This window comes from Somniosus microcephalus, chromosome 10 (assembly GCF_052327205.1).
Source record: "Somniosus microcephalus isolate GS21.2 chromosome 10, FLI_Smic_1.0, whole genome shotgun sequence".
NCBI classification, from domain to species: domain Eukaryota; kingdom Metazoa; phylum Chordata; class Chondrichthyes; order Squaliformes; family Somniosidae; genus Somniosus; species Somniosus microcephalus.
The window spans coordinates 217,996,631-218,020,317 of NC_140996.1; the positions used below are offsets into that span (position 1 = coordinate 217,996,631).

Here is a 23,687-nt window from a genome sequence, read left to right on the forward strand (position 1 = left end):
AGTAATATATTCTTTTAAGTAATTATGTATGTCTGTATATATTCCTTTGCGTGTATGTATATATTCTTTTACTTGTGTATATTTAATTTGTGTATGTATTTGTATTTATTTAATTATGACTTTCAGAGAAAGTAACTTATTGGAAAATCATAATTAAAAACATACATTCATACACAAGTAAAGGAATATAAAACATACATACATATACGTAAAGGAATATATGCGGACATACATACATAATTACTTATTACTGATGAAAAGTTTCTTTCGTGTTGGAAATGTTACATTACTCATTTTAGAACACTCATTCGCACATTCAATTCACACAGCCACAATTGCTCCTTCTACCTACCGTACTGAAAACCCGTTTATAAAAAAAATTTAAACTTTAAAACTAACCTCAGCATTTCTTAAAATAATTTTCCTCCCTTTCCCAAACAAAAATATTGCCTTTTCAGAAGCTCCACGATAAAATATATCTTCCTCCGCAGCCTTGGAGCAACTTTACACATGCTTTTTTCAAGTGTAACTTGTAAGGACTTGCCCTCACTGAATCCATGAATGAAATCGACGAAGTTCACTGCGCACGCGCTGCCTGTGCAGTCGCACGCGCTGTGCCTCTGAACCCCTTCGTTCAGAGGACTGGAAATGCCGGCGTTCCCCGCATGCACGGTGTTTCCTGAACGCCGGCATTTCATCCGGCCAGATGCGTGAGTACCCAGACCGTACTCACGCATTTGGACCCGAATTACTGGGCCAATATAAATTGAGAGAGAGAGAATAAATCTATAAAGATGCCATGTGCACATGACCGACTGAGTAGGTTTAGTCAATCCCTAGAAGCCCATCATTCCAATACTTTCTTCCCCAATCTTGTATTACTTCTACTCCTAATGTACCAAATCCAACAGTGGTGACTTGACTACATGAAGAAAAATTGTATTTGCCTGAAAGGGCTGGAGTGTTTAAATTGAACCTGGTGCTTTTCAACAGGAGGGATCTTGGTGCTGGTACCTTGTGTCAAAACTCCCCAGTCAGATATAGCATGAGCGTGGCTAGATGTAGAGTAATGCTCCTTCTACTTGGCTCAACAGTACAGGTTAAAATCCAACTTCGTGCAGGCGGTGCAAAAAACAGGTGTTCGTGGATCAGCCACACCTTCTACATCCCGCCCCAGTTTCCTTTTCATCGACTTCAGTGGAAAGGATAATTGGGCTGGGTGCATAATGGGCAGCTGACTGGCTGCCGCCCGTTCTGCACCATCATCACCCCCCGCCCCCACCCTGCCGAAGCTTAACTTTTCAGCCTATGTCTTGGCCTCAAATTCAGTGGAGCAGCCCCCCAACCATTGAGACATATTTCCATTTCTTATGCCAACCATCCTGTGGCCTTTAATAAAAATTTGTTCCTGGGACACTGTCGACACTGGCAGGCTGAATTTCTCCAGTTTCCCCGAGAAGGTGGTGGTGGGCCTTCCTCTGAGTAAGCTTGGCAATTTACTACTGAATTTAGGGGTTGTTTCACAGGCCTGTGCCCATTGGAAACTTTACATGGGTGTGTGTTTTTTTCTGACAACCTGGTTCAGTAGTGAACTGTAGAATTAGCAAGTTTGATTTGGAGCAGTCCCCAATCCCACAATAATAACGTGTATTTATATAGTACTCTCTCTTAATGTAGGAAAAACAGCCCAAGGTGGTTAAATGTAGTAGTTGACCAACTCTGCCACCAAGTCCTCTTGGGATTGCACTTGCTTTTTCCCCCCACCAAGTTTTCTTCCCCCTCCTGAAACCGTTAACTCCTTGCTGGAGCGTAGTTCCACAGGCACTAAACAATTTTTAATACCTTGCCCAAGTAACCATTTAATTGTGTCTGCATCTTGATCCACCGTCAGTAGCCTATTTGACTACGGGGAGCATTGCAGCTGAGCCATTCTTGTTTTCACATGATGTCTACGAAGGTGCCCTTCATTACTTAGTGCTGGATACCTCGCTTTTACCCTCTCTTTGGCCCCCACCACCCAGGTATGCTGAGGCCACTTGTGGTAGTTCTGTAACCACAATGGCGGAGATGATGGTTGGACATCTAACTTGGGACCTTGTTGGTCTCTAGCTTATGGATGGACTTCCTTCTGAGATGGTTTTGAGGTGGGGCGGGTGGTAGCAGGAGCGGGGAAAAGACTTGCAACTGCCTGCTGTTTCTCCTGGAAAAAGTTAACCAACATTTGACGGTCTGGTGAGTATCTTCTGCACCCATTTGCCTGTTTGAATCTACTTCTTTAAATGGGCACCCAGCATGCACACCCAAAAACAGCAATGGGCTGTTTTAAATATGTGCCTTTTCAATGGCTGAAACACGTTCGTCCCATTTCTCCTGGAGGTTGAGAGGCCTCACAGGCGATCCGTAAAGGAACCTCTGTACACCTCGCCTAAAAAGGTAAAGTTTTTTTTTTGGGGGGGGGGGGGGGGGTGCCAGGAGGAACAGGAGTGGTCTTCCGGGACCCACAAAAACAATCTCCACCCCTCAAACTGGACAAATTTCGACTTCCCCAGATGAGGGGAGCTGCCCATTCGGCGCCTGCATCGCGCCAGGAAAGCATTAGCGGCCCGTACGAGAAAATGGTTCGTGCGTCCCTACTATAAAGTTGGGCAGGCACTGCGGACGCAGGCTCTGCCCATTCTGAGCCCCGGAAAGTCTGCCGCAAGGGGGCAATGTGCCAAGGGTACAGCTGTACCAAGGAGTGCAAAACATTGACTCTGGTGAATTGCACCAGTGTTCATTTAACAGTTCTGGAATCAGTCACACTTTTTTCTCCAAGCTTAATTGCTGTTAAAGATTGTTTTAAACAGTTCTTGTTACCTAGTTTGGCTACTGCCCTAGTTTGTGACACATTGTTTTTTGCTGAAAAGTGGTGAGTAAAAGTTCCGTTTTACTTTGCAGAGTAAACAGTTCCTCAGTCCATTCTCTATATTAATATGTTCCTCACCTTTTTTTGCTGCTTTTAATTTGGCAGATCGTCAGTTTGGGGACACTGATCTCATAGATGCTGCCGGTGGTTTAAAACCTATCCAGACCAATTCTGACGGTAACACTTTCTTTTTAGAGTCTTTATTTGGTTCCTTTTTAATGGCCTGTTATATATGCAAACAGCATACTTTGGTGTATTACTGTATAAATGATACCATATTGCCTCATTGTATATTGGGCAGAAATTATTCTAACCCAAGGCCATTCTAAACATAGAAACATAGAAGATAGGAGCAGGAGTAGGCCATTCGGCCCCTCGAGCCTGCTCTGCCATTCAATGTGATCATGGCTGATCATCCAAATTCAGTACCCTGTCCCTGCTTTCTCCCCATATCCCTTGATCCCTTTAGCCTTAAGAAATATATCCAACTCCTTCTTGAATATATTTAATGAATTGGCCTCTACTGCCTTGTGTGGTAGAGAATTCCACAGGTTCACCACTCTGGGTGAAGAAATTCCTCCTCATCTCAGTCCTAAATGGCTTACCCCTTATCCTTAGACTGTGACCCCTGGTTCTGGACTCCCTGACCATCGGGAACATCCTTCCTGCATCTAGTCTGTCCAGTCCTGTCAGAATTTTATAAGTTTCAATAAAATCCCCTCTCATTCTTCTAAACTCCAGCGAGTACAAGCCCAATCGTCCCAATCTCTCCTCATACATCATTCCTGCCATCGCAGGTATCAGCCTGGTGAATCTTCGCTGAACTCCTTCCATGGCAAGAACATCCTTCCTCAGATAAGGCGACCAAAACTGCACACCATACTCAAGATGTGGTCTCACCAAGGCCCTGTACAACTGCAGCAAGACATCCTTGTTCCTGTACTCAAACCCTCTTGCTACGAAGGCCAACATACCATTTGCCGCCTTAACCGCCTGCTGCACCTGCATGCTTACCTTCAGCGACTAGTGCACAAGGACACCCAGGTCTCGTTTCACTTCCCCTTCTCCCAAGCGATTGCTATTCAGATAATCTGCCTTCCTGTTTTTGTCACCAAAGTGGATAACCTCACATTTATCCACATTGGGCAAAAGCATGGCAGATGCAATATAATCACCCAACCTATCCAAATCATCCTGGAGTTTCTCCGCATTCTCCTCACAGCACACACGCCCACCCAGCTTTGTGTCGTCTGCAAATTTGGAGATATATCTAGTTCCCTTGTCTAAATCATTAATATATATTGTGAATAGCTGGGGTCCAAGGACCGATCCCTGCGGTACCCCACTAGTCACTGCCTGCCACTCGGAAAAAGACCCGTTTATTCCAACTCTTTGCTTTCTGTCTGCCAACCAGCTCTCTATCCAAGTCAATACCTTGCCCCCAATCCCATGTGCCTTAACTTTACACACTAATCTCTTATGTGGGACCTTTTCAAAAGCCTTCTGAAAGTCCAAATGCACCACATCCACTGGTTCTCCCTTATCTATTTTACCAGTTACATCCTCACAAAATTCCAGTAGATTAGTCAAGCACAATTTACTTTTTGTAAATCCATGTTGACTTTGTCTGATCCTGTCACTGTTTTCCAAGTGCTCTGCTATTACATCTTTTATAATGGACTCTAGCATTTTCCCCACTACCGATGTCCGGCTTACCGATCTGTAATTCCCCATTTTCTCTCCCACCTTTTTTGAATAGTGGGGTAACATTAGCTACCTTCCAATCCATGGGTACTGTTCCAGATTCCATTGAATGTTGAAAGATGATCAGCAATGCATCTACTATTTCTAGGGCTACTTCCTTAAGTACCCTAGGATGTAGATTATCAGGCCCTGGGGATTTATCGGCCTTCAATCCCGTCAATTTCCTTAACACCATTTCCCTAAAAATACTGATTTCATTCAGTTCCTTCCTCTCATTAGACCCTATGTTCCCTGACATCTCTGGGAAGTTATTTGTGTCCTCCTTTGTGAAGACAGAACCAAAGTATGTATTTAATTGGTCTGCCATTTCTTTGTTCCCCATTATAAATTCCCCTGATTCTGACTGCAAGGGACCTACACTTGACTTCAATCTCTTTCTCTTCACATATCTATAAAAGCTTTTACAGTCAGTTTTTATGTTCCCTGCAAGCTTATTCACTCTCCTATTCAATTTTCCCCTTCTTAATTAATCCCTTTTGACTACTATAGACTGGTAGTGTGTGGGATTGCTATGGTAGAATATGTATTCAATCCTGATTTCCCTCCACACAGTTCAGATGTTAGTTGTTGCTGTGGGTCTGATTTTTTGCAAGGGTGGGGTCTCCGAGTGTAAGCCAAGAAGATTCTTGGTGAGCTGCTCCCGACTGGTGTACAGCACTTGCTGTCGTAGAAGCAGAGGAACTGATCATCTGCCAGCTTGCCTGTCCACTGCTTCCAAATGTAACTTTCAATGAGCTCCCCTTGTAGCTTTGTGGATGAAGGTATCACAATGTATGATGGCATCGTCACGATGGGCCAAATGGCTCATCGTTCTATGATGCTGAACTTCATGATCCCAGGTTTGATCCCTTGTCTGAGCTGCATGATCTGATCTGTGACAGGGCAGTGGTTAGTGTTAGTGACCCTAGGCTAGGGAGGGCAAAATGTGTCCGGATTCCCATTCCCAAATAGTATTTGTGCTCTAAGCTAGGAAGTAGAAGAACATAAGAAATAGGAGCAGGAGTAGGCCATTCAGCCCTTCGAGCCTGCTCCAGCATTCAATAAGATCATGGCTGATCTACCTCAATTCCATCTTCCCGCACTATCCCCATATCCCTTAGTGTCGATCTCTGTCTTGAATATACTCAATGACTGAGCAGTCACAGCCCTCTGGGGTAGAGAATCCCAAAGATTCACAACCCTTTTGAGTGAAGGAATTTCTCCTCCTTCTCCGTCCTAAATGGCTGACCCCTTATTCTGACTCGCTGACCACCCCCTAGTTCTAGACTCCCCAGCCAAGGGAAACATCCTCCCAGCATCACCATTCATTCTTCTAAACTCTAGAGAATACAGGCCTAGTCTACTCAATCTCTCCTCATCCCAGGAATCAGTCTAGTGAACCTTTGTTGCACTCTTTCTCTACGGTAAGTATATCCTTCCTTGGGTAAGGAGACCAAAACTGCATAATACTCCCAGGTGTGGTCTCACCAAGATTCTATATAATTGTAGTAAGACTTCTTTATTCATACATTCCAATCTCTCTCGTAATAAAAGCTAACATACCATTTGCTTTCCTAATTGCTTACTGTAGCTGCATGCTAATTTTCTGTGATTTTTGTGGACAAGGACACAAGAGCTGTAAAAAGTGAAATTTAGTTTAAGATTTTGATTTTTAACATAGAACTTTAAAAACTGTAGTGAACAGAAGCTGACTGCCAGTGGCAGTTAACTATCAGTCAGGTGTAAGTCCTTGTCTTGAATAGGCGTTAATCACCAGGAGCAGGGGAGCAGGGGAGCAGAGTCAACACTAGGAGCCTCACCCAATATACTAGTGTATAAAAGTAAGCATTTCTGCAGAGCACAGAGTGGGATTAAACTGAGTGGAGTTCAACAGAGTGCTGTGGTTGGGAATTTGGAGGAAAGGGAAGGAGTTGTTGCTCTTTGCCTACAAGTTACGGGTAGATATTTAATTTCAGTACCGTTAACTTAATCTGTATCAAGTAAGTAGTCGGGAAACTACACTGTAAACTAAGTTACCTAATTACAAATTTAATTAAATAAATCAAGGTCATATAGGGGTGGCAGTGCAGGCGGTGTGCCGCAACTGCAGCATGTGGGAGTTTGTGGAGAGCATTGTGATCCCGGACAACCACGTTTGCAGTAAGTGCCTGCATCCTGAGGAACTTCAGCTCTGATATCTACAGTATTTTTTAAATGGTGAGAGATTGGAAAATGTTGGTGGTCAGAAGGACCTGGGTGTCCTTGTACACAAATCACAAAGTTAACGTGCAGGTTTGGAAAGCAAATGGTATGTTGGCCTCTTATTACAAGAGGATTTGAGTAGAAGAGTAAAGACGTCTTACTGCAATTATATAGGGCCCTGGTGAGACCACACCTGGAGTATTGTGTACAGTTTTGGTCTCCTTACCTAAGGAAGGATATACTTGTCAGAGGGAGTACAACGAAGATTCACCAGACTGATACCTGGGATGGCAGGAATGACTTATGAGGAGTGATTGGGTCGATTGGGCTTATACTCGCTGGAGTTTAGAAGAATGAGAGGACCTCATTGAAACTTATAAAATTCTAACAGGACTAGACAGACTAGATGCAGGAAGGATGTTCCCGATGGCAGGGGGAGTCCAGAACCAGGGGTCACAGTCTAAGGATAAGGGGTAGGCCATTTAGGACAGATGAGGAGGAATTTCTTCGCCCAGAGAGTGGTGAACCTGTGGAATTCTCTACCACAGAAGGCAGTAGAGGCCAATTCATTAAATATATTCAAGAAAGAGTTGGATATATTTCTTAAGGCTAAAGGGATCAAGGGATATGGGGAGAAAGCAGGGACAGGGTACTGAGTTTGGATGATCAGCCATGATCTCATTGAATGGCGGAGCAGGCTCGAGGGGCCAAATGACATACTCCTGCTCCTACCTTCTATGTTTCTAGTTCAGGAAAGAGGAGATGAGGAACATCATCAGCCATGATGTTGAATGGTGGAGTAGGCTCGAAGGGCCAGATGGCCTCCTCCTGCTCCTAGTTCTTATGTCCCTCTGAATACCAATATTTCCCAGTCTTTTTTTTTGAAAAAATATTCTGCTTTTCTATTTTTCCGACCAAAGTGGGTGACTTCACACTTCTCCGTTATTCCACCTGCAACGTTCTTGGCCACTCACTTAGCCTGTCTATACCTCTGCATCCTCTTCACAGCTTACTTTCCCACCTAACTTTGTATTGTCAGCAAACTTGGATACATTACACTCGCTCCCCTCATCCAAGTCATTGATGTCCATGGAACAGTATCCTAGCAAGACTTCTCAGCACAAACAGGCTATGCCGGTGTTTATGCTCCACGCAAGCCTCCTCCCACCCTACTTCATCTCACCCTATTAACATATCCTTCTATTCCTTTCTCCTTCATGTGTTTATCTAGCTTCCCCTTTAAATGCATCTATTCTATTTGCCTCAACTACTCCATGTGTTAGTGAGTTCCAGGGACCCCACTGTCCATTTTGGAGACTGGAGGCCAGCTTCGACTGAAAATTGGATCCAAAGAATATTTCAGCCCTGCTTGGCATAAGGCTTTCACATGATCATCTAGAGCCTTGGCTTTCACATCCACCCAGGCCAAATTGCAACACACAATTGCAATTTAACAATCACTAAGAATTTACACTCTTGCAGAGAGCCGGCCCGGGCCTGGGCGCGACAGGCCGAATGACCACCTACTGTGTTGTAACGATTCTATACACAAACCACATCTCTCTCATTAGATGAGCCGTTAACATTGTTGCTACACCTGGAACTTGCGTCTTGTTTAACAATGCTGAATTTATTTTAAAGTTAGTCATCCATTTTGGAGCTGCTATTTTCCTCCCTCCTTCACTTTTCTGTGCTTTTTTTTTGTAAATGCCTTTAGTTGATTTTATTGTACTCTAAGTCTGTGAAATCAGTAGAGGTAACTGAGTAGATTTCGAACATGACACCCAGCTGTAAATTTGGCCCATCTTTCCATGGAAATTGGGAGGGGGAGGTGAATTGTGGGGAGGGTCTCTCTAATGTGTAGTCAATGCACCACAACCAGTGGGGTAGTTGAGAATCTACCCCAATTATTTTAAAACTGAAATATCTCTGAATAAACCTTAAGTTGGGAGGCACAGTAAGTAGATGCAGATGGAAGTTGCAAAGAGACATAGACAGATTAAGTGAGTGGGCAAAACTGTGGCAAATGGAATTCAATGTGGATTCAAGAAAGACGAATCGTGTTTTTATAATGGTGAGAAACTGGGAACTGTGGAGGAGCGAAGAAGTTTTGGTCTCCATGTAAACGGATCAGTAATCGCTAATGGACAGGTGCAAAAAGCTAATGGAATGCTGGCTTTTTCTCAAGGGGGGACTGGAATACAAAAGGAAGGAAGTTGTGCTTCAATTGTACAGAGCCTTCGTCGGCCCCCATCTGGAGCACTGCATTCAGTTCTGGGTACCGCACCTTGAAGGGTATACTGGCCTCGGAAGGAGTAGATTTTTGTTAGCCAAGTGTATCCAGGGTTAAAAGTTGTGGTACAGATTAGCCATTCAGTGTTCCCTGTAACACTCCTTTCGGGGGGGGGGCCCATTTTAAGAGTCTCTGCACACGCATTTTGTTTTCAATTTAAAAGCAGGCTCACCGGCTGTGGGGCCCCTAGAGCTCTGCATGGCCGCGCAGCTTAAAGCTAACATTGGCCATGATCTAATTGAATGGCGGATCAGGCTCGATGGGCTGAATGGCCTGCTCTTATTTCTATTTTAAATAAGTGGTGGAACATTGCTTTCAGGCTGATAACTTATTTCTCGTCAAGGATTTGAATTCCGTGTCAGCCTTGGCTACGCTGGCAGCACTCTGGCCTGTGAGTCAGAAGGCTGTGGGTTCAAGACGATGAGCGCATAATCCAGGCTGACACTCCAGTGCAGTACTGCAGGAGTGCTGCATTGTCGAAGGTGCTGTCTGTCAGGTTTATCGAGGGGCAAATCAAGCACTGGGGTTAATTTCTAGAGGAATTGAAAAGCAGAGAAGTTTGTAAAACTTGTATAGTACCTTGGTTAGACCACACTGGGAATACTGTGCTCACTTCTAGACTCCATATTATAAAAAGGATATCCAAGTACTGAAGGTGCAAAAAAGATTTGCAAGGATGATGGATGCTGGAACACTGAGGGTATACTTACCAGGAAAGGCTGAACAGGCTGGGGACCTTTAAAATAGTCTTTAATATTATAAAAGGGTTCGATGGGGTAGACGTAGAGAAGGTGTTTCCACTTATGGGTGAGACCAGAACTAGGGGGCCATAAATATGAGAGTCACTAATAAATCCAGTAGGGAATTCAGGAGAAACTTCTTTCCCCAGAGAGTGGTGAGAATGTGGAACTCGCTACCGCAGGGAGTGGTTGAAGCGAATAGCCTAGCTGGATAAGCACATGAAGGAGAAAGGAATTGAAGGATATGCTGATTGGGTTAGATGAAGTACGGTGGGAGGAGGCTCGTGTAGATGAAGTACGGTGGGAGGAGGCTCGTGTAGATGAAGTTCGGTGGGAGGAGGCTAGTGCGGAACATAAGCACCAGCATAGACCAGTTGGGCCTTAAATAGCCTGCTCTACTGTAGCCTCTGGAATCTGGTGTGTGGTAAACATTTTCTTGTATTGTAATAATGTTTTAAGGAGGAATGCAGTTGTTTTAATTGAAATTTGTGCACTGAAATGTTATCCCAGTGGTACTTCTGGTAAGGTTCAGGTGACCTTGTAGCCCACCTTCCTTTCACGTGTGGTATGTTGACCAGGCTGGCGCTCAGTGCTGTTCCTCCCTTATACACAAAAGCAAATGTACGCTTCAGAACGTAGCGTTGTCCCAGCATCTGTGCCACAAGTGAAGTGCCCTATTTAGTGATGTCATCGACTTATTACCGCTCTTGGCACTTCCCCAGCGGAGAGGACAAAGAGTGGCGTGATTAAAATCAGGCCTTCACTGCGTGGTATGGGCCCACTGGCCTTCATTCCACACGGCAGCAACTTGGAGTATTCTGAGGATGCTCATTGAGGAAGACGGTGGTTGAGATTGTGGCAATTTATTAAAAAAAATTTTAAAAAAATTAGCAAGTAACACTGAAACTGTCTTTTCATGGTTGCTTGTTGGACAGAGGTATATTTGTTTTTGTTTCATTGCGTAGGTCATTCATCTGAGGGGGGTGGGGGAGCGTTCAGTTGATTTACCAATATTGGGCACTCCATTGTAACTGCTTATAATTGTTTCCTGCGACCGTGGAAGACGCTCTTTGTTTGTTCTGCCTGTAAAGTTACTGGAATAATTCACAGTTGCTGCCACCCACTTCCATTTTTCTTTCAAGCATTGTTCTTCATCTGAGAATGTGAGTAGGTGAACTGTTGCCAAGTGTCTTCCACTATTCTCATCAAATACACAAGACACACCAAACTGACTAATCTCCAAACCATGTTGAGGTGCATTTATGCTGCCACTTTCTTATTGATGGGACGCGGCATCAGAACATATTAACGGGAATAGGCCATTCAGCCCCTCGTGTTCGTTCTGTCATTCAGTTAGCTCCGAGCTGTTCTAACCTCAACACTCTTCCCACCTTTTTGATCCATATCCCTTGATAGTCACACCTCATTAAAAAAAATCTGTCAATCTCCATCTCGCAAATATCAATTGACCCAGCGTCTACAGCCTTTGGGGGAGGGGGGCAGAGTGTTCCATATTTCCATCACCCTTTGGGTGGGGGGGGAAAAAGTGCTTCCTGATTTTGCTCGTAAATTGCCTAGTTTCTCTGCTCAAAAATGTTCTCGACAAACTCCTCTGTCTTGCTGCCTCTCTGCCAACCTTCAAAAGCCTTTAATAAAAAAAAAAAAACACTTTAACCACACGTTTGGATCTCCCCTTGCCCTCACCCCTGAATTCCTGAAATTTCCTGCTTGCTGTCCATTTTTCCCCGAGACATTCTTTTACTTCAGTGCTATATAGGTTGGTTGGTTGTCTTAAAGTTTCTCTCCCAGGAAGATCTAATTTTTTTTAAATTAAATCTTTTTTCAGACAAAGACGAAGAAAGTAACCAAGGTAAGGCTATAATCATAACTTCATATTTAAAAAAAAAAAAAAAAAAAATGAAACATTTAGCGGGTTAAAGGAATCTACATTGACTATGTAATGAGGTTACCAATAGGACAGCCCATTGTAGTAACAGGACGACTTCTGATTTCCACAGATTTATGACTCTTTGAGAGAAGAAATTCCTCCTCATCTCAGTTCTAAAAGGGCGACCCTTTTATTCTGAAATGAAACTATTTCCCCACGAAGGGAAACATCCTCTCTGCATCTACCCTGTCGAGCCCCCTCAGTATCTTATGTTTCGATAAGATCACCTCTCATTCTTCTAAATTCCAATGAGTATAGGCCCAGTCTGCTCAACCTTTCTTCATAAGTCAACCCCCTCATCTCTGGAATTAACCTAGTGAACCTTCTCTGAACTGCCTCCAATGCAAGTATATCCTTCCTTAAATAAGGAGACCAAAACTGTACGCAGTACTCCAGGTGTGGTCTCACCAATACCCTGTACAGTTGTAGCAGGACTGCCCTGCTTTTTAACTCCAACCCCCTTGCAATAAAGGCCAACATTCCATTTGCCTTTTTGATTACTTGCTGTACCTGCATGCTAACATTTTGTGTTTCATGCACAAGGACCCCCAGGTCCCTCTGAACTATAGCACCTTTCATGGCCTTGGGCTGTCACAAAGCGATTATTGATGCTCCCGCCTTGTTGGGAGCCCTGGCGGAAGGCTGGAGTTAAAATGGCGGCAGAGCGAGAACAGGCCAGCAAGTCGACCACTTCGCTGGGTGGAGGGAGTTAAAATTGCCCCCTTTCTCTTTCCTCCCCCTCCCCGCAGTTGCTTGCCTCCGTCGGCTCTGATTTTTCATCAAATGCCATTGCGAACAATAGCCTGATAGGCTTTTGGGTTTATTTTTTGATGCATATGTGTGAGCGGTATCTCCTGCGGTGGCTCCGCACTGCTAGCTTGTGCCTTACCTCGCCGCAAAGTGGTGAATTGTTGCACCCAACAGGCCACCTGCCCCACCAGACCACATTTAAATCACTTTTGTTCCATTGCTGTAGAGGTGCAGTCTTTAGATCTAATATGTGGAGGTGCAGCCCCTTGTATTGCACTCCGTTACGCAGCAACTTGACTGCACGATGGCTATTTCACTACACGTCTGGCGATCTGACTGAGAATCGCAGATCGATCGCCTCTACTGGCTTTCTGCAACTGTGCACTCGGAAGTTTGTCTACAGCATGTGCGTTTACATAAGATGATCTGAGATATCACTCGAACAAACCTGCTGCTGTTAGTGGTGGTGTGCTTGCAGATTTATACCTTGCTGCCACCTTGTGGTTCTTGGCCATTCATGCTCTAGACCGACAGGAAAGAATCCTCTATAAAAGTGCTGTGATTGTGAAAAGTAGGCAGGATCTTTTTAAGGAGAAATAATTTAATTGTGTGTCTCAATTATTTTAGGTGGTGGAAAGGGTACCATTACAGGCCTTGTCACTGGCTTGCTGCTGGCTTTGGGAGGTGGAGTATCGAGTTACATCCTTTACCAAAAGAAGAAGCTGTGTTTCGGTTGGGGTAAGATTATTTGCAGTTGACAAATTAAATTCGAGGTGAACCAATCCTCGGAAAAAATGTTTTTTTGCGAGGAGTAGGAAGATTGCAGCAGAAAAACTGATGGGAGGCTGTATTATTCTAGGAATTTCGACACCTCGGGCAACGGAGGAGTTCTCCAAGGGGATCCGCCACGCAACCATATGTCGGCATCTGTGCCTGACCGTATAACGAGGAATTGGTCCGCACTGGGTGGGCTTGGTTTATTTTTGTTCTGGGCACATTATTTCCCAGGCACGGGGCAGAGGAAAGAGGGGATGCAAGCAAATGATACTAGGAAGGCACAAGCTTATTGGTGTCCCACAGTAAATGGGCCTTGCTGCTTACACCCAGCTTCCTTGGGTCGGGGGAATCTGATCAGGAGCAGGCACCAAAAAGCAGGTTGTGTATTGGTGCTGAAAGAGGTCTTCTAGTTGCTAAAAGGCTGTGACGGCAGCGACTATCATTACACTCCCTCCCCTAGAGTGCAAGCCCTGTCCAAGCGTCATCTCTGCGCAGCAAAGGCACAGCCTGGTTCAGTTACTCTCAGTGGAACATAGTTTGGGTGCAATGTTTCCCCTAAATTTACAATGTTGTGCACGTGAGAAATGTAACACTGAAAAAGCCGGTCCCGGGCCGCATGGCTTGGAGAGAACGCGTGTGCGCGCGCTCAAAGGTATAGCAACTAATGCTAAACTTTAGGAGTCAACTGACTGAAGTGATGCAGTCTCCTGGAGTGTCTCTGAGCTTCCTTCTGGTTTTAGGATGGGGCATGCTGCTGGATTCAGGCTTCGTTTACCCTAACCCTAACCAAAGCCAAACCACTTCACACTGTAAATGCACCCTGAGGGAATCAAGTTTTTAAAAAAAATTAATTAAATTCAACGCCATTTCCCACAACCAGTGTAGACACATTTGTGCTAAATAACAGTTTCTGGGTATGTGAACAGGATAGCACCATTGACATGGTTGTATTATCATCTTCTTGGACAGTCCCTCGGAACTGAGGATGACTTGCTTCCACATTAAAATTGAGTTCTCAGGTGACTGATGAATCCAATGCGGGACCTACAGTCTTTGTCACAGGTGGGGCAGACTGTGGTTGAAGGGACGGGTGGGTGGGGTGCTTGGGTTGACGTGCGCTCCTTGCGCTGCCTGTGCTTGGCTTCTGCTTGCTCCCGGCAGACTCGGTGTTCGGTGCTTTCTCTGATGTGTCTCCTCCACTTTGTGTGGTCTTGGGCCAGGGATTCCCAGGTGTCAGTGGGGATGTTGCACTTTTTCAAGGAGGCTTTGAGGGTGTCCTTGAAGTGTTTCCTCTGCCCACCTGGGGCTCTCCTGCCGTGCCGGAGCTCCAAGTAGAGCGCTTGTTTTGGGAGTCTTGTATCGGGCATGCGGATGATGTGACCCGTCCATCGGAGCTGATCGAGCGTGGTCAAAGCTTCGATGCTGGGGATGTTGGCCTGAGCGAGAACACTGACGTTGGTGCGCCTATCCTGCCAATGGATTAGCAGGATCTTGTGAAGGCAGCGTTGGTGGTACCTCTCCAGTGCTTTTGAGGTGCCTGCTGTACATGGTCCATGTCTCTGAGGCATACAGGAGGGCGGGTATCACTGCTGCTCTGTAGATCATGAGCTTAGTGCCGGGTTTGAGGTCCTGATCTTCAGACACTCGCCATCAATGCCATGTTAGATTACCTGCAGCAGTCGCTGAATTGACATCTCCTCCACTCGCCAGGAGCCCTCCCAACCATTCCCTGGTGCTGATCAAGGGTGGAAAGATTTGTGTTATGAACTTAGTTTTTAATCCCAAAGCCAAGCTAAAAACCAAACTGGTGTGTCACACAGGTGTTGGAACATTTATAGGCTGCGAGAGTAGGAGATCTGTGTGTCGTGGCGACATCATCATCTTTCCCTAGAACCAACCAAGCCTGGGGGAAATGAATCGAGCTGCTTCAAAACTCAATTTATTCTGTTTTATTACCAGGTAACTCGACGGAGCAGAACGCTAAGCAGGATAACGTACAGGGCCAGCGAGAGGACCCTCAGTGTATGTATTCAGTTGCGCAGTCAAGTATAACGGTCTTCGTTCCTCGGGAGCTCCTTTTCAAAATGAAATAAATACAATAAACAAAGAAACCTGATCAATGCAATGTCTTTCCAACTTGTTCCCTTCTTTCTGTGGGTTAGAGCTTGGTCTCTGAACTTCAAGGAACTGAGATTCAAAGTCCGTGGTGCATGGGAATCCAACTTGGACCCCACTGCTGTACACAGGTCATTTGTTGGAACTCCAGCTAGTTTGACTTGTATGTTTTTTAAAATTGTGTCTCGCCGGGTGCACCAGTGAAGGAGTAAAGTCTGACCGTGTGATGCTGAAATACCCAGTTTAGCAACTGTGACTTGTAGTGCCGGAATTTGCGGTGGGTAATAACAGTGAACTAACAGCGTTTGCTGTTAATACCCCTTTGAAACTGACCACAACTTCAGGATATAGTGTGTGCGCGCGCATCTAAACACGGGAATCCTGAAGTTGCGGTAAGTCATTCACTGCTCCGCCACTGGCTGCGCTGTGGAACCCCTTCCTTTCTTCCCTCCCCAGAAATCAGTGAAACTGACAGAAACATGTGCTTTTCCGCAGTAATATTGCTGTTAAACACCCCATTAAATGTCATGCCTTGTTGATTAGGTGTAACTGGGGTTTGAACAGCGTATTGACTGCTAAACGAATGTATGGCCCTGAAAAATTAACTTCAATTTTGTGAAATGTCAAATTCTCCATTCTGATAAAAATTACAATTTTTAAGAAACTTAGTACTGGGCTGGATTTTCATTGAGGAGGCAGGACTACAACGTTTGGGGTTGTAGTCCCACCTCCATCGAGGTGTGGCCAACCCACACGATTTTGACTTGATTGACCTTGTTGAGCCCGCTCAGCAGGCCAATTAAGGGCCACCTGGCAACAGGTGACATCACAGATTGACATTTCATCTGTCAAGACCTTTTGACAGATGAAATATCAGTGTTTGACAGCTGTTTGAAGCTGTCAAACACTGACAATCTGTACTCCAGGTTAATTCCTTCCTCAGGATGATTTGGAGATCTCCCCAGAACAGAAAGCAGAGGCTGCAGATTTTGACAGCTGGCTGTCATTCTGCTTTCTGTACCGGTGAGATGAGGGACTCCCGAGACCTGAAGGAAGGAAGGCTGTAAAGGTTAGTAGAACTTCTTCAAACACTTTACACAGACCAAACACACTTACCTCTGCACTCATGCACCCATCACTCACCTGAACACCGGACATCTCGACGACTCCAAGCCAATCAGCCTGACGGACTGCCTCGCTAACTTGGCGTGGTTTGGAGCCGTCGGGAATCCCACAGTTCAACAATGAGAATAGGGATTAGGCTAAAAAATGCCTGTTAACTACCTGTTAATTGGCACTAAGCCCCTTCCCGCCTCGGAGGCAGGTCCCAGTGCGGGGCGTGTACCCGCCTCCTTTGAAACTGGCATGGAGGCGGGATGGGGCCGGGACCCCCGATTTCGGGATTTTAAACCCCCCACACGCCTCCAATCCCGACTCCATGGCTCAATGAAAATCCAGCCCAAAGTGTTCATAATATTTCAGGTTCTACTGTAACCCCCTTTGCTTTGCTGCTGACCACAAATTCCAGGCCATTATTTTCCCTTTTTGTTTTCTCCCCTCCTTTTTCTTAAGGTGCAAACCTTACGTTGGGATATGTCTTCATGGACACCAGCCACCCCAACTTGGCCAAGAAGTAACTTTAATTTTGGGGGTGGAAAACCACCCATTTTTAGAGGGTTCAGGAACAGAGAATGTCAGAAAATGGGGTGGAGAGGCTTCATTGTCACTGGGTCAAAAATCTGAAACACTATCTAACGGCATTGTGAAAGCATGTTCACCACCGGGACAGCAGGGGTTCAGGCAACCCACCACCACAACCTTCTCGGGACAGCAAGGCATGGGCAATAATTGCTGGTCTCGCCAGTGACGCTCGCCTCCCACAAGGTTCCTCCTCGTACATTTGTCCCTGTCATTAAAGGGACATTCCTGAAGTTGCTGGATGGCACTTTGAAACTGCCGCATCACAGCAACCTTGCAATATTTCCCCATCCCCCTCTTGATGCCCCAGTTGTGATCTGCTAACTCGGCACAGATTGGGGGGTTGGGCCAGGGACCTTGTGTGGTCTATGTCAGGGCATTTAGCCACCAAAACTCTGGGTTTCCATCCACAGAATTGGCACAAGATTTAGACTAGGCTTTTATTCCCTTGAGTATGGAAGATTAAGGGTGATCTAAATGAGGTGTTTAAGATGATAGAGTTGATTGGGTAGATAGAGAAACTATTTCCTCTGGTTGGGGGGGGGGGGGGGGGAGTCTGGAACAAGGGGGCATAACCTTAAAATCAGAGCTAGGCCATTCAGAGGTGATGTCAGGAAGCACTTCACACAAAGGGCAGGGGAAATCTGGAACTCTCTCTTCTTCTTCCCCCCCCCCCCCCCACCCCCCTCAAAAGCTGTTAAGGCTGTGGGTCAGTTCAAAATTTCAAAACTGATATTGATTTTTTTTTTTGTTAGGCAAGAGTATTGAGGGTTATGGAACCAAGGCGATTGGATGGACTTCAGATACAGATCAGCTCTGATCTAATTGAATGGCAGAACAGGCTCGAGGGGCTGAATGGCCTCCTCCTATGCATGTGGTGAAATGGGAATGGAAGAATCTGGCAAATGTCAGAACATAAAAATTCACATTCAGCTTGGAAAGAATGGGCCTAAATTTATACTTTTTTTTCAGTCCTGTCTGTGGTTGCTGTTGGAACCAACATTCAGATCAATAAACACTAAAATGAGGGGACAAAATACTTCAAATTCAGTTCCATTGTCACACTTTTTCAAACTGAGCAAGCAATTCCTTGCTGACCTCTGGTATGTTGCAGACTTGGTTTATTGTTAAATAAGGCAGCAAGGGGGCAGTAATTCAAAGTTAGTCCCCCGATTCTGTTGCTGGGATAAAGGAGCCAGATTTAGTGATGATGTAAATACTGGGAGCAGGTGTCTGGGATCTGACCTAAATCAGCACCGGTATAAAAACCAGCTAATTGATCAAACCCATTCAGTTTTTACTTGCAGTTCAATCCCTCCCATTAACCTGCAACCTTTGCTTCCTTCCACAGAAATTAGGTACTTTTTTTTTTTTTAAGTCTTGAATGATTAAAGTTACTATTAGCTTCTGACCTCCTGAAGTCAGTATTTATTCAAGCTTGTGTGTTCTGTTTTTGTTAGTTCATGGTTACATTTATGGCATGAGATGGGAATGGCACACCACAATATACCAAGGAATATACTGTAAAATCTAATGTGAAAAGTGGTTCAGCAGTTGTCTAACGAATGCTGGTTTTTCTGTTCCGCCCTTTCTAAGCCCAGCAATGTCTAAGGCCAGCTCTTGGAGACCTGCTGTGATTAGCTGACTCTGTAGACCAGAAGTGATGGGGCATTTCTGGTCTGTTGGCATTTCTCGGTTCCACTCTAGCAGGTGCATATAATAGCTGAGCCATTGGGTTGGGTGGCGTGTCTTGTTATCGATGAACATAAGGAATAGGAGCAAGAGGAGGCCATTCGAGCCTGCTCCGCCATTCAGTAAGATCATGGCTGATCTTCTACCTCATGGCTGATCTTGTACCTTGCAACAAACCAGGCAATTTTAACATGCTGCTTAGATGCGATGGGGTGGAAACTGCTGATTCTCCACTTGCCGGCCAGTGATTTTTTTTTTTTTTTTTTTTCCTCGACAATTTTGGGTGGAAAATCGCAGGCTTGGAAGCTGAATTTCTATTGCAAAGTATTTAGTACAAAGTCATTAATCAGTTTTTTAATCTGTTGTTCAGCTTACAGTACTCTTCTGCAATCACAGCCTGTTGGAAGTAACTAGAAGGTGGCTGATGGAGAAAAAACTGGAAGCAAATGGCTGTAGTCCGACCAGACACTTTCGTCCTCCTTCAGTTTTGTTTCCTGTGCGTGCTCTCGCTCTCGTCTTTTATGGTTCAGATTTGTTTTTGATTTTTCATTGTTTTTCTAACAGCCCTGGTTTTAGTAATGTGGATTTATTTTTATCCTTTTAAACGAGAAACTTTTTTTTTAAAGCCGTTTGTAAAAGAAATTACCAAGTGCCAGAATCGTTCCCTTTTTTTTTTATAAAGTACCAAATTGAAATTTAGAGTGACCCAGAACATTGTCTCTCTGTTACAGCTGTAAATTAATTAATGTACTTGAGCTTTTTATAGAAATGTTAAATTTTGAATGTAACTGCTTTATTTTTTAAAGAATGCGCCCCCTGTGTGCTGAAAATCAGTACAACATTGTGGAGCAAATAATGACTTAAAAAAAAAAAAAAATGTTGAGCAAGTTGAAAGCACGCATGGGCTTTAAAGGTTTTAGACCATGGAATACTTGTAGGTAATGTTTAATTTTGTGTAGTTTAATGACTGGCGCATATATTAAAAAAAACCTGGTGTTTTTACTCTGAGTGATGCTGTTAAATGTCAGAAAGTTTGTAAAGTGTCTCATTAAAACTTGCAGTGCTGTGCATTTTGTGTTATGGTAATTAAGTAGAAACTTGGGGGATTTTGTTTTTAAACGAAAAAATTTTTGTTCTTCCCCCCCCCCCCCCCCCCCCCCCAACCCCCCAATAGAGTTTCCTTTTTTTTTGGAGAGGGTGGTGATGACGGGGGGGTGGGGGCTGTGTAGAGGGGTCTCCATGAAGTGAAATTAGTAGTGGGGGAGGTGTGATGTCATGCATGCCTATACAGATTATTTTAAGTACTGTTTTGTTCTTTCCTACCCCTCCATTCCTGACCTGAATTCAAATTCCAAATACAGTAATTCAGGAAATGTTCCTTTTTTTTACTATATTTGAACATAGTGTCTCGGCAAAGTTAATTTTGCACAGTGCGTGGAATACTCCGATTACAGTGCATAACTCGGTTTCAAAGTAAATGAGATGAAAAATGCTATTTTTATTCCAACCTGTAATTACACAAGGGGGGGTGAGCTTTTTTCAAATTATGAAAAATATTCATTATTTGATCTTTAAATTTGGAATGCACATGAAAATTTAAATTCCAACCCTGGCTCATTCAGAAAATTCAAGATCCCAGGCACAGGGTGATGAGTCCCAGTGACCCCTTGTAGTTCAGCTGTGGAACTGCAGGTGGCCACATGTCACTTCTGGGATAATTTTGTGAAATTAGTCCTGTTCTTTGCTCCATTCTTGGTGTCGGTCGTGATCCGCTGCTCATGGGGAAGCCACATTTTGGGGGGAGGGGGAAATGGGGACGTCAAGGTGGCTCGCGACGACATGGGTGTCTTCATAACCTAGTCAATCAACCCTCTGGCAGAATCTGGCTGCGATACTCCAGGGCATTGGTCACTCAATGGAAACTGGAGTGGTGGTAGCCCTGGTACTCAGCATTGGCATTCTTCCTCCCTCCCTCTAATCTAGATGGCCCTGCCATCCAGTGGTTTAGCAGCTAACGTCCTGGCTGCACAAGCACTGCGAAGCTTGGCAAAAGCCCTTTCGGCTGTGGTTTCAAGTGGTTAAGCTCCGGAAAGCAAACCGGTGAACGACGGTGTCTCGAACCTTGGTTCTGCTCACCTGTGTCCAGAATCTCAGCTTCTGTAAGTGCGGTGTATCCCTACAGGAGGGAAGAGAGTGTTCACCCGTCCGTCAGGCAAAACTGAAACCGCCCGTATGGGATTTCTCAGTAGCTTGGTGTGGAGACGCTCTTAAAAGCACGATGGTAACGTGAAATAGCCGGGTAACCGAAAGAAAGCTGCTTTTTTAATGAGCTGGAACAGTCCTTTCAACTTTGAGGAAAGCCCAATGATCGCGGAAGATTAAGAGACCATTTAGCCCTTTATTGGCAGCAACACTTCCCTGTACCTGATGCTCTCGGTTTTCACTGAAAAAGTCATGGGATCTTTGTTGTAGCAGTGACCGCTTTATTTAAAGAAATAAAAATTGCAATTTCTACAAATTATATACTCTTTTTAAAAATGGAAAAAAATCTCATTTGAATGGAAGCTTGCTTTTTCAGTTCATTGTGATGGGGTCTGAGAGTTTGGTGGGGGGGGGGGGGGGGGTTGAGAAAGGAACCAGATCAGGCGTGACTGTTTTGAATTTACTATACTTCAAACATGGAACTTGTTACAATTTGCATACATGTAACTGATGCTATAATATGTGATTAAAGAACGCTCACTGTTTGTGAACCTGATTGTTTAGTCTCTGATTCAGATACCCCAGTAGTCCTTACTCCAGACAGGTTCCCAGAGTTTTCAACAATCTGCAGAAATCTGGGGGGTGGGGGGTGGCTCTGGATTGATTTTTTGTTTTTAAGTAGTGCCACTATTCAGTGGAAATGATTTTCCCTATTTACCTTCTCTACAAACTTGGATATACTCTCCTCCATCCTTTTAAATCTAGGTCATTTACCTGGTGTGAAAAGCTGAAGGCGAACTCACTGATCCTGGGGGACATCACTTGTCAAAATACCCACCTTTCTAAGAATGCCCCTTTTATCCCAACTCTGCCTCCTTACCCCCCCCCCCCATCGGTTTCCTATCCATCTCCTGAACAATACCCATTATTACAGATTTGGGCCTGCTATAAATACCATCTTTTGGTTCAGTGGTATCCTGTATTTGATTAAGTGGTCTGAGCATCTTTTATGGGAGTCAATTCATGACCCTATATCGACTTGCATAGTAGCATAACCCACGTACATAATAGCATCCCCTGGCAATCAGGACCAGATCCTCCTGTTCCTTTGCACGTACAACTGTTCAATCTATCTAAAGGAGGACCCACGTAAACTAGGTGATGCAAAGCTTGGTTTGAATCATTAACCTACTGTAAGGCAAACCTACAGAGAAATAGTTGTGATGAGATTTGTTCAATTAACTTGGCATCATTAATGGTATGTTTTTTAATGTGCAATCCTATCCCTCTTCAGAAAACCCCCTCTGTTCTGTCTTACAATCCTCCCTCTGCATTCTTTCTGGCAGTCCTGGGCACAGACTGCATTTTTTGGTCTCTTCTGTTAAGTCTCTGAGTTTGTCAAAATGTCTACCCTTGCAGGCAATCAAAGGAGTTGCCAACAAAGTAGTGAGAGGTGTCTTCGGAATAGCCAAACTAACACATTGCTCATAGTTTCTAGGAAAATCAACTTTTTGTTTAGGTGCCTTTTTTGTTTAACTTGAAAGCACACCTTGCTTCTAAAAACCCTGCGTTAAAAGTACCCTTTTTCTAACTCCTTTGTGTGGCAAAATGGTCAAAAAATTCAGCAAGGTGACATCCATATATCTCTACTTTAGCTGGTAATCTCTTGTATGAAATCTTAAGTGCCTTCTGAAAATCTCTGCATGACATCAATTCACACTTCTCTACTGTCTTCACCACTTAGTAACCTGTCAAAGAGCTTGAATTAGGATAACCGTGCTGATTAGGTACTCGGTAAACTACAAGCTACATGGAAAAACTTTGCACAGTGAATTGTGAGGCTGTGGCATTCATTTCCAGGGTTAGTGATTGAGGCAGAAACTGTCAATATTGAACATAAATAGGCCTTTTGAGCCTGCCCCACCATTTCAATAAGATGGCTGATCTTCCAACTCTATTCCACCTTCCTACACTATCCTTTTGATTCCCTTAGTATCCAAAACACACTCGGTCTCGGCTTTGAATATACTCAACGACTGAGCATCCATGGCTCTCTGGGGTAGCGAATTCCAAAGATTCACAGCCCTCTGAGGAAATTTTTCCTCATCTCAGTCCTTGGTTAGATTGGATAGGTGGATGCAAGGAAAGGGAGGGGGTGTGGTGAAAGGATATGGGAACGGGGTAGGTAAATGTTGTAGAACTATTTGTTCACGTGAAGGGTAAATAACTGACAGACTGGTAGGGTCGAATGGCCTGTTTCCATGTTGTAATTTCTATGTACTTTGAATACTATTGCGGATATGTAAGTTCCAGGTTTCTCAAAATTCCCGCACTCCCTAAATTTTGGATCAAGGGACCCTGTTTGGACATGTTATTAAAAACAAGGTGCCCAAAATGGCTTCCGTAACCTCGTGATCAAAAGGACAGGATTTTAAAAGACAGGCTCTCCGGAAAAGGGCAGGCACCTTTTCAAACCTGAAACGAAACTTAAAATGCATAGGCCTGAGAGGCCAGACAAAGCAAACACAGAATATGCATTGTCAGGTTTTCTGCATATTTTAATGGGTAACAGTTCACAGTAGCCATCAAGTCAGGATGGGAACAATCAAGTCTTATCCATGA

General features: G+C 44.4%; 1 protein-coding gene across 4 annotated transcripts in view; it reads left to right on the top strand.

The window, feature by feature from the left end:
* LOC147112103 (CD99 antigen-like) overlaps nt 1-21,616 on the top strand; it is a 75,238-nt gene extending 53,622 nt beyond the window's left edge. For all 4 annotated transcript variants that reach the window (XM_085999618.1, XM_085999620.1, XM_085999619.1 and 1 more), the window contains 5 exons: nt 3,011-3,082; nt 11,730-11,753; nt 13,209-13,319; nt 15,318-15,380; nt 19,234-21,616. In XM_085999618.1, the coding sequence (XP_085855744.1) occupies nt 3,011-3,082; nt 11,730-11,753; nt 13,209-13,319; nt 15,318-15,380; nt 19,234-19,277 (314 nt within the window). In that variant the 3' untranslated portion in view covers nt 19,278-21,616. The remainder of the gene's footprint in view (nt 1-3,010; nt 3,083-11,729; nt 11,754-13,208; nt 13,320-15,317; nt 15,381-19,233) is intronic.
* Nucleotides 21,617-23,687: the final 2,071 nt, after the last annotated feature.